General features: G+C 28.4%; 1 protein-coding gene across 1 annotated transcript in view; it reads right to left on the minus strand.

The window, feature by feature from the left end:
• Positions 1-12600, minus strand: part of wds (WD repeat-containing protein wds) — a 67701-nt gene that overhangs the window by 25347 nt on the left and 29754 nt on the right. The window contains exons 7-9 of the mRNA XM_067276371.1: positions 10566-10649; positions 2929-2984; positions 1976-2022 (exon numbers count right to left, since the gene is read on the minus strand). Coding sequence (XP_067132472.1) covers positions 1976-2022; positions 2929-2984; positions 10566-10649 — 187 coding nt within the window. The remainder of the gene's footprint in view (positions 1-1975; positions 2023-2928; positions 2985-10565; positions 10650-12600) is intronic.

Genomic DNA, 12600 nt, shown 5'->3' on the forward strand with positions numbered 1-12600 from the left:
CAAGAACTTCAGAATTTACTTACAAAAATTACTTCAGAACAATTATGATAATCAAACATTAATGTCAAAATAAAATACTCCTATTTTTGCTATTATAAAATGGCAAAAAGCTCAATTTTGTGAGTAGGGATGGGTTTATAAAAAAAATTGTAAATGCTAGAGTAAAATCACGCCCTATTGGAGATACACATGACCCCCTTTAAAGGTCGAGAGGTGAGGAGATAATCAAAATTTAACAGCATCAATCCCTTTAACAAACAAACCTCCCCCCAAAATTTCAGAAATTTTTGACAAAAATCACAGGAGTTATTTGGCTTTAAAGAGGGTGAATGAAATTGTGCTCCCCCAACACACAAATTACCAAAATTTTTTCTTTGCATTTCTCTATGTTAAGATCCCAAGTCAGAAAATGTAAAAATCTAGGGAGGGGGTCATTTTTTGACCAACTGCCATACTTTCCTTCTGTTATATATAACAGCTGGAAAAGTAATATATAAATTGTTTTTAAAATTATATTAAAATTTTCTATTATACTTTTCTTGCGGAATCTCATTTTTGGGACCCCTGTCTCACCTTAGAGAATTTTACTATTTTTAAGCTACTTCTGTAAATTTAAGAAACTGTAAAGAAACTGTAACATCAAACAAAAGAATAATTTCCTTCTAACAAGTTAACAACTATATATATATATATATATACTAGCTGACCCGGCAAACGTTGTTTTGCCATATAAATTATTTCTAGGTAATTTCTAGTGTAGACAAAAAATAACTAACTTATTGTAAGTGTGTAAGGATGTGGTATATGCGTGAAATAGGCATGGAGCGTTGTGAACGATGAGGGAATATAAAAATAACAAATGCCAAACATTATTATTTTTAAGTTATTATAATTTATTTTTTAAAATTATATATCATTAATTAATTACGACAGCAACACTAACAAACAATATCAATTTCTTAATGCTATAGCGTGAACAATATTTTTTGTTAGCTCATCTTTAGCTAACACAAACAAACTGGATGGTTTACCCACTCGAGAGCATGCCACGTATAATTGTCCGTGTGAAAAACATGGCGTGCTCAAATCTAAGCCACAAATAGACATCGTTTGGCCTTGGGATTTGTTGATAGTCATTGCAAATGCCAATCTAATCGGAAACTGAATACAAAAAAGATGATAATTGATCAGTTATCGAGCGGAATGAAAAATGATTAAATTACTAAAATGGCTATTAAAAAATAGGGGTTGGTGATAAAAGGGTAAAAATTTAGGGTTGTATGTATTTTTTAATGCCACATTATAGAAAAATAAAAACAAAAAATTTTGTCCAAAAATTAAAAAAAAGGTTAAGGGTCAACAACCCTTATCACTTAGGGGTATGAAAAATAGATAGTAGCCGATTCTCAGACCTACTGAATATGCATATAAAATTTGGTAAAAATCGGTAAAGCCGTTTCGGAGGTAGTAAGGTAACTAACATTGTGACACGAGAATTTTATATATAAGATATATATAATAGCTAAATGAAGATTAAGTGAATTAAAAATGCTTATTTTAATTTACTCCTAATTTTATTTTAATGCCATCAGCACTTATAGAAATTCAATTTTTTTTTAAGTTCTGTCAAATATGCATGATTATAATATATATTCTTCAAGTCTATTCTGAAAGCACATTTTCTAATATGAAATTTCAAAACACGGTTTCAGTTTAATTAAAATAGTCACTATTGAACTGTTTGCAAAATATAATGAAAACTCAATCTCAAATCAATCATTTTTGTCAAAAAATTATTTTTCCATTTGCCTTTGTACTGTGAACTGAATTTTATAATTTTATATTATGCAAAATAATAAATTTATATAATATTGGCTATGTTCTTATAAACTAGTTTATTCAATATTTAATATATTTATATTAAAACAATAAAAATGAGAAATTATTTCTTATTTATTTCAAAATTTAAACTTACCTATCAGTGTTTTCAGACATTGTCCTGAAGCAGTATCCCATATACGGCTAAAAATAAAATATTTTTTCAGTATCGTCAATTACATTAATTTTCATTTAATTCAATAAAATGATTAAATTTGCATTAATAAAAATTGTTATATTCGGTAAATAAAAAAGATAAAGTTCAGTAGACAATTGTCAATTTTTATCTTAAATTTTTTAATCTTATCTTAGTTTAATTTGAATGCCAAGATAATTATATTCAGGAAATTGTCTTTACACTGATTTATATTTTGCTGATATAATGTCACGATATCAAAGACCAAACGGTTAAGGTGCTTAAGACATTAGCCTACTGTTCTGCGAGACCTGCAATTGAATCCAGGCAAGCAAATTCATGTCCCAGATACATCGAGCTCTATCCCTTACCACCTAACTGCCCTCAATTGTGGGTCTTTAATTACTATAAAAAGATTTCCAAGACATTACGATTTAATAAATTAGAGACTGTATATTGAGAAAGTCCGACGTGAGTATTTCTGAAGCATCTCTATTGTGCAATGATAATAAATTAGTGGATAAGGTTTTTAAATTAATGAAAAATTTTCAAATGTTCCACTTATTTATTACAGATGTTAAAGTGTGATCATATCAATATCCATGTGTTTCTATTGTTCTTATAAAAATTTTATAACATATGGCAAAAAGAATTTTTTAAAACTTGTAAAATTACATAAAAAATTGTTTGCATCAATAGTATATAAATGAAATGTTCGAAGTATAAATAATTTCATACGATTTCATAGATATACTCTTCGTAAAATTATACACGTTAAAGAATACACTTGATAGATATAAATAAAATTTATGCATGTGTCGACTCATCTGATCAGGACTTAATTTTGGAGAAAAGTTTTCATATAAATCTGAAAGCAAACTAGGAAATAAAATATTAAAAAATCATGAACTTACCATAAACCATCATAGCTACTTGAAACAATGAGGGATCCATCTCTATTAAAATGTACCTACAATGAATTACATGAAATCTTTAGCATACATAAAATAATCAAAATTACACTACTGATAGGAGTCAATGGGGGAGAACATTTTATGGAGGATAACAAAATATTAAAAGAGAATATTAATATCAGTACCTGATTGACGATTCTATATAATATATTTTTTTAAAAGATTATAATGATCAATTTCTTGTATACATCAGTGTGGTCCAACTCAAAGCCCGGGCCAGACCTAACCTTCAGCCAATCATTGCTGGCCTGCAAAATACTTTTTCTACAATATGCCAATACTTTTCTTAAACAAAACTGGCTCTCACCTTATGTTTGAAAACTGTATCCAGCCCTTTAAAAATATGGGCCACACTGGCATTTGTCATGCCCAAATAACCAGATAAACTTTCACTCCTAAATAACAAAATATATAGGAATTTGATCCTCAAAATTGGATGAAATTTTATCAAATGTGGGATAGATAAAATAATATTACTGACAATTGATGAAACCAAATCAAATGATAATTTAAAAAATTTCATCTAAAAATATCCTTTTTAGTAAAATAATCATATCTTGGTTTTTAATTTCATAAATCACAGTTGAATATTAAATGCATAATTTAGCTGCCAAAACAAAAAAATTAAGTTTCTCTGTAATTTTTAAATGATTAATAAAAGGGATTATAATAGTAAATCAACTAATGAATAATGTTTGAACTAAATTTAGTTCTTTAAATCACAGATTCATAATTATAAGAAAATATTTATGTGATATCTGTTAAAAATTTTATACACATTACTATACATGTAAACCAAGAATTTTTAATTATCATTTTCGCTAATAAATAAAACTGAGTATAAATAGATAATTTAAATTAGATAAATATAAATTATTCATATTTAAACTTACATAAAACAAAAATCTCATTTGAATCATCATCAATTTATAATCTATTAATGCATTATATACAAGTATATACACTATCATACTAATAAATTATATTATTTCTCCATGACAGTTAATAGATAATCTACTAATTCAATTCTAAAAAACAAATAAATGTAGTTTAAAGAAATTTATCAACACATTTTTCTTCCTTCTAGTTTTGAAAATTTCTAGTAGCAATTTTCATTAGAATGTTAAAACAACAATTTGTCAAATATCTATTTTATTCCAGATCTCATGAAATCATAATAGAAGCTCACATTTTCACATTGCTATAGTTATAAAAAAAAAAATTGAATTCATTTATATTTATAAACCGTTCAAGACTATCTAACGAATAGTTCATCTTATTGTAGTATTAATATTTGTTCTATTTTCTTTACTGTTTCTGTATCTGTATCTTAAGTTAATAATACCGCTTGATCCGACAGCGTTCTTTCTTATTCACAGTAAAATTATTTTAGCTACAGTAGGACCCCAATTACATAAGGTTCTGTCTTATCTGAGGCAAACCTGTAAAATGAATATTTACAAATTACAGTGTAAAACAACAATAATTTGATACATAATGATTTGTTTCTGCTATATTTTATCATTTAACTTCAATGTGAGAAACCATTCATACTAAAATGACAAATTATATTATTGCAGTTATTATGTATATTATATGGTACTTTGCACATTAAATTATTAATGGTCTCAAATAACTAACACATATCTGACTATTATACTAATATGCATTTTGATTATCATTTAAAGCTCTCTTCAATTGGCCTTTACTGGTCAAACTATAACTTACATAAAAATCCTATCACCACATCAATTACTACATAATTTTTTAATTTTAATTTATTTTATTTTTAATATACAATTTATAAAATTATACATTCTTTCACAAATTCTATGCATTATACAATCTCATTTGATGTCATCAAAATTAACATATCTTGTATAATAACTGGATACTGATGTTTTCAAAAGACTGTTTCTTACTTATTCAGCTTTTACAATATTCCTATTAACCCTGTATCTTACCATTGCATCTAATAATTAAATTACTTTTCATTTTTAGATATCACTATTTTGAAATAATGACAACCTAATTTTTTCCTATTATATCAATATCTTAACAAAATTCGACTGTTGCAATAGTTAACGTTTTTAAGTAAATTATAATATAAATCAAGAATATGAGAGGAAAATAATTATTTATATAATTGTGTTTCCTTTGAGTTTTCACACAGGTTATTTACTTTAATTTTTTCAATCAAAATGTTAATATAATAAAAAGAAAATTATATGATCTTTCCCAATTATTTCCATTGAATTGTTATTTCACAACTGTGTAATATTAATATAATATCTTTGATCATTATACATGTAGTTATTAGATAAATTATTAATAGTCTGAAATGTATAATATAGCCTACGATATTAAGTTACATAAATTAGTAACAATATACATAAGAATCAAGTTGTGTTAATAGTCAAAAACAATATTAAAATGGTTAACAAAATTACAATAATACAATAGTTTTAAGAACAAAAATGTATTAGGAATATTATAAATGTAAAAAAAAAAATTATTCTTATAAATAATTAAATTCACTAAAGAATGAAAAGAAGCTTAAAAATGCAGCATATAAATCTTATATTCATAATTTTAATTGGAAATGTCTAGCCATTTGTTTTATCCAGGTTTTCAGTTATCTCCATAGTGGCATCAAGTTCACATTACCTCAGATAATCAGGGTTCTACTGTATATGAAAACAAGAATTAACCATAGTAAAAAATTATTTATAAAGTTAACTGTGGTTCGACGTTCAGTCAAAACAAAATTTTCATACCATTAAGCACAGTAAGAAAATTTTTCTAACATTTTATTGAAATAATAAAAACATGCAATATTAATGGAAAGGAAAATGTTTTTTCAAAATATGCAAACAGATTTTTTTGTGATGCATACAAGGATACTACTACACCATGTTCTTAAATTTTATTGAATACATAACAAACTAACTAAAAATAATGTAATATATGGATATTTGCTATGTATTTTTACTAAATTACATCTATATCTTAAAAATATGTTACAAATTTGTTATATAATCAAATGAAATATTTCCTATTAGAAAATTAAATTAAGATGGTTAATCCCACTTATGTTTAATTATATTCCTAGATAGTGAAAAAGGCATTAAAGATATCAATTGTTACTTATTCTCCACATTTATAACTTTGTTTTCCATAATCTAAATGATTGACTTTTTAAACCTATCTTTCAAGAGAAAATTAAAATCTGGACTGACAGATGGCAAAATATATTCATCCAGAATATATTTGTTAAAACAAAATAAAACAATCATCAAAAATGGATGCAATTATTTATTCAGATTTCAGACCAATTTAAGCAGTCAAACATACATGAGAATTCAAACATCACCTTAAACAAAATGGAATAAATTATATTTCATTGGTGGAAAGTGCATTACAGACAACAGACTGGATAGCAAAGTCAATGAAAAATGGGTCTGCATCAAACAATAGGCTGTTCTCTTAACATGCAAATTAAGGAGTACTGTTATTCTATCCGAAAGGATTTGTCAGCCACAGCATTAGAGACATTTTACACCAAAAACAACTTACAAGTACTTATCAAGCCAGTCTCATACATCCAATTAGGGATGGGACCAATTCAAAACATCTGGAGAAACCAAAAATTTACAAAATTACTATTCAGAACACTACAATAAATTAGAGATGCTGAGATATTCTCTAAAGCATGGAGATCAGTGTTTGAAGTACACCCATAATTTAAATCTTAAGTTTAAAAAAATTAACATCAGTGTTTTCCACCAATGAAAGAATCATGCAATTTTGTTTAAAGTGATGTTCATATTTTCATTTGTGTTTGACTGTTTTTCAACCTGATAAAAATTTTCAACAAATTTAAATCACTTAGTACGGTATATTTGATGGATATTATCAGTGTTGTTTCGTTATTTGAACTGTAACAGGAAAAGGAAATGATTTAGAGAGACATTTAAATGCAGTCACAGATGCCTGAAATTGTTAAAGAACTAGGATTTTCTCATATGATAAGGAGTGTTCCAGGAATATACAAATGATAGCAAAAAACAAGCATCAGACAAAACTGCAAAGGCACCCAGTCTTGAATTATCTTGGGTTCCAGCAGTTGGCTCACATTGTATGTTCCCAGACATTATCTCAAATTGCTTTCCATTTGGATGCAGAGTCCAGCCAGACATCAATTTATAGTCTATGCAATGTACAGTACATTTCATTATTTCAGTTTCAGGAGCCAGAGATCAATGAGCATGTCACTGCATGACATTAAGCTCAATACTTTGCTAAGCTAAAGAACATTAAAATCAGACTATTGAGACTATTGATGATTGACAATGAGTAGTCTGAAGCAATGCATCTTAATTTAAACTTTATTGTGCTGACAGGAGACTGCAGATGTGGTGCCAATCCTATAAAACCATGATTCTGCATGTCAGGTCAGAACAAGACAAGGTGGTTGGCCTTGGAGTGTCTTCATGTGGATACTTTTGGGACCTTGGTATGTACCAACCACTCAATATATCTCTCAAATGGACCTCCAAGCCAACCATTTATGTCCATCCTGCATCCCTGTGAAATTAATATCTATAAACAAGACAACTATTCAATGCACAGGAGCCAGTCGGCTAAACAACATAATTTCAGAAGAATTCTGCTGACTTGGCAAATTCATTGTAGCAATCTAAAAGCCCTGATTTAACTAACATTGAAAATCTCTGAGGATACTGTAATGAACAGCATTAGGCCTGTAATCCATCCAAACCTGAACAAATTAAGGATAATTGTGGAAGAAGCATGGATCATCATACCTGTGAAACACTTTTGGAACCTTGGCATGTTACAAGGCGTGGACTCAACATCTAGGCCAGAGGGGCCCAACACATAACTGTGTAACTCACCCCTAATTCAATGGCACTTATTTTTATATAAATATATAACAAATTTGATTGATTTAATTTGATGCAAATTTTGAAAAAGCATTCAAATATCTTTATGATTACATTTAAAATACTGTTTAAAATAATCTGTTCCAAAATATTGGCAATATTGATAATTTACATTATAAAAATAGAGAATCAAATGGATTCCCTTAAGCAGTGGTCACACCATGTGATTTCCAGCCATGCAGGCAACCACAACTGCAACAAGCGCAAGTCACGCACATTTTCTCGTGGTCACACAATGTTCCCTGGCGTTACAACTTGGAAATACGTGATCCTATAATAAAATTACAGTAGCTTGTTTTAGACTTCTTTCGTGAGTTTAGCTATATTTAAAACAATATTGTCATTATCAAACTAAAAACAATCAACATTTTATATCCAGAAATCTAAAAATGGTACTTACAATCAATGCCGAGACTGTCACTTATCTCATGCCATGCCTGTGCTCTTTTATCCTTTCTTTGATAAAATGAAGAATTAAAAATCTCACCAGGCATTCGTGAGACTGAATTAGCTCAATTAATCTTGATTCTGTTAAACTATCCATCATCTTGCTTTCCGCCATTATATTCTAACTACAGTATTTTCAATGTTGCCATTGTATGACGTGGCAAATAGATGTTTGTTGATTGGATGCACGTTTGCAATTGGCATGAGTAGAACAAACTTTTTGTTTCTAGTTACGGTTCAGTCGTGCCGATTTTCAAAGGGAGTTTACTAGTTAACGAGAACAGCCGTTACGGTTGTAGTTGTTTGTGTGGCTGGAAATCGAATGGTGTGACCACGACTTTAGAAAAAAGTGTTACATATCAAACAAAAGCAACATTCTTGATACTAAAAATGGCTTTTGAGATTTCTTTATGTAAATTAATTTTATTCAGATGCTACAGAGCATTTAAAAATTTTTGGGATGATTTACTCTAAACCCTACTAGTGCAATCTAATGGTCATTGTTGATATGTACCAGAAGCATTTAGCAATTAAACAGTATATGTAATAAGTTAAAACTGTTCTAATTTTATATTAAATACTGTTATGCCCAATACATTGATATTCCAATGAAACCCATTCAAGTAAATTTATCAAAACAAACAAAACAGGATGTCTGTCATTATGGCATAATTAAACAGAGCAATATATGAAGAAACCAGAATGCATTTTTGTTTGTTAAAGAAGTCTCCATGGGCATTCAGACATGCATCCCACTTAGGGAAATAACACATACCATCCACATAGAATTGGTTGGTCATGAACCATTCAGTGACTGCTTCCTTGACTTCTGCATTAGTTAAACCATGTCATTTTTAAAGGTCCAATGAAATGGTGACAGATTGTGGGCTAGGAAGGGTGGTGCAGAACTTCCTAACCTTCTTGAATGCTGTGCAGGATGCTTTAGCACATATTAAATTAATCACAAATTTTATTTATATATTTATTTAATAATTTTGATGCACTACAATGCTCGACTGTATGTTGCAGTCAAGCATTATTGTGTATCAAAATCACACATGATAGGATGCCTGCCTGGTCTGCAGCTTGTCCAATGTTGGATTATAGCAGTTGGCATTTATGCTCATGTGATGGTCTTTAAAGTTCACCATTAAAGCCCATGCAATGTCAAAAAATGCAGTCATCATAACCTTACAGACAGAGAACTGACTTGAATGTGTGCATTGGTGAGCCAGGGTGTTCCATTGCATGCTCACTTGTCTACTGGATGGCTCAAAGTGGTGGCACCCTGTTTCAAACTTGGACAGATTCCAAATAACTATGCCCATGTTTTCACTACTCTACACCAAAAACAAAAATTTGTGAGACAACTGAACTTCTCCCCACATGTTCATTGATGTATGTTTATCATGCCTATGTGATATAATTTCCCCTAGCACCGGACCTCGTGACATGGCACAATTGGGCTTTAATTATATACTAAGATTGATTAAATGATTTTGTATCTTTATGTATTATAAGTGTTAGTGAAATTCCCTATTATAAAAATTTCTAACTATGAAAACATACATGAAAAATAAATGCATAAAATTTTATTACTGTATATTCTGATTTCATCAATTCAAGAAAATAGTTTTGCTAAGTATCAACCCATACAAACAATACAATCTAAAATATCTGATAAGTTTCTAAAGTTTTTTCCCATTTAGTACATAATCTAGTTATAAAATCAGTATAATTCAATATTGTATATTTTAGTTTTAACAAAAAAATTCAATATCAAAATAATTTTTAACTCAGATGAAAAATAAATATCATCTGAAATCTATAATGCCAGGAATACTTTTTTATTCTTTTTTTCTGTATATATTTTATAATTAATATCATTGTAAACTATATTTTCCTACATTAACACCTATTACAAATACATTAACCTATTTGAAAACAATTATACAACTACAAATTAGTACTTAATAATAACTACTATTAAATTAATTACACAATTGATATTAAATTTATGTCTATTTAACAGTGTTTTTAAAATTAATATTACTTAAACAAAGTATTTTAGTTTATGTTTATAATTAAATATTTTAAAAATAAGATTTTTATTGCTAAAATAATTATTTGAAATGACTATTCAAGAAATTAACAGAAAATACATACAGCTGAAACAGGATCTGAATGAGCTGGTAAAGTTTTCAAGCATTTTCCAGTCTTCACATCCCATATTCTAACACTTTCATCAAACTAAAAATAAAATTTTAATTTAACATTTGTGTAGTAGTTAATTTGTTTGTTGTTTCATGATAATTTTAAAAAATTATTCAAGTGGAACCGACTAACAAATGAATTTGCTTTAAAAAAATGTTTTTGTGAATTAATGCAAAGACTTCTAGTTAATTATGATGATTGCTTCTTCCTATTTTAAGTATGTTATAGATAAAAAGGAGAGAAAAAAACCTTCATTTAAGGACTTGTTACATCAAGGAGAATTAATGCACAAAAAACTAGAGGATGATAATCATTTTTCAGATATTTATTATAATGAATCTTAGGTTTTTAGGATTTCGGACTACTAACAGATTTGTTGCAATAAATATCTGAAAAATGATCATCATCCTCTAGTTTTTTGTGCATTAATTCTCCTTGATATAACGAGATCTTAAATGAAGTACGGTTCTCAAGAATGTTTAGAAAACTTAATATTTTTGAAGCTTTTCAATATTTTGTTCAATTGACAAATCAGGGTTAAAAATTAAAAATATCTGCTAATTGTCCAGCAGATAAATCAGACTTCTGGTTGTCCTACAATGAAACCAGTTGTATAAATTGAAAGATGCATTTTTTTTTGGTATTACAAAGTAGTTTATTTTTTTTTATGTAAATGCAATAGTTTTTATAAAGCATTTTTTATTGCTCACATACACTTTTCGTCGATTTATTAGTTATATTTTATATAATAGCGGATGGCCCAATGTTGCTCGAGCAAAAAAAATTACAGTAAAGATTAAGATCCAGTTTATTTCTTATTTCTAACCATTCTATTATATAATAATATTTGATTTATATAGCTATAAAGATTATCTTATGTAACGATTTATCACACAAAGTGACCAATCTAATGCATTTTAAACAAACATTCTTTAAATTATGTTTGGCTGAGGAATAAAGAATTTTTAAAATGTGTTAGATTGGTCACTCTGTTTGATAAACCTTTATGTAAGATAACCTTTGTAGTTATATTGTAGTATTTGATTCTTCAAATACTACAATATAACTACACTTGATTCTTTGGTACTTCAAAGAGTTAGAAACTGAAAATTTTTTCTCCCGCAATTTTAAAGTTTCTTTTTACTGTAATTCTAGTTCTTTGCTATAAGTGTCATATATTTTCTGAAAGCGTTTTTCATCCCAATCAGGAATATGTCAAGTTTGTAAAATTTGAATACATTTTTGTAAAATTATGCAATTTTGAAAATTACAATTTTTCGGGTTGGATTTTCCAGACCTTCTGGACCGATCAACCAAAACCTAACTTGGAGTTTATATTGCACTACCTATGTGAAAACACCTTTTAGAATTTGGGGTCTTAGGCCCATATTTAACGAGATATCAAGCCAAAAATAATCAGAAAAATAACCGAAAAATAACCAGACTTCTGGTTATTTTTCGGCGAGCTATAACTTCCTTCTGGTGGACCATTTTCGAAACATATTTGGGCAGTTCTTAGAAGACATCAAACATGAATTTTCCTGAAAATTTCATAGACTTAGCTTCAATAGATTATAAATTATTGCAGTTCTACTGTTCAAATATTTCCAAGTTCAAATATTTAAACTCTGAACCCTTGAAAAACCACTTAAATCATATTTTGTGCAGGCTGGTAACCCTGTATTATGCAATTTTCATATTTGGCAACACATTGTATTAACTACGTGAGATGTATGCTCTTGTAAATACTGCATTTATAGAAAAGTTATTGGGCTGCAATTTGAAAAAATCGTAGACTTATCAATTCCCACTATCATCCATCCGTTCATCACCATCCTTCCTTAATCTCGAGAATGGAGTTAGATAAAAGTTGAGACCAGATGTGGAAATCATGAGAGAAAGACCAGATTAACTGTATATGAACTTCAGATTTGTATTGTAAGTCACATTATTTCAATTCAAAAATTTTCCCCCAGAGTTAGATACA

This window comes from Centruroides vittatus, unplaced genomic scaffold (assembly GCF_030686945.1).
Source record: "Centruroides vittatus isolate TY-2023 unplaced genomic scaffold, ASM3068694v2 contig_1159, whole genome shotgun sequence".
Lineage (NCBI taxonomy): Eukaryota > Metazoa > Arthropoda > Arachnida > Scorpiones > Buthidae > Centruroides > Centruroides vittatus.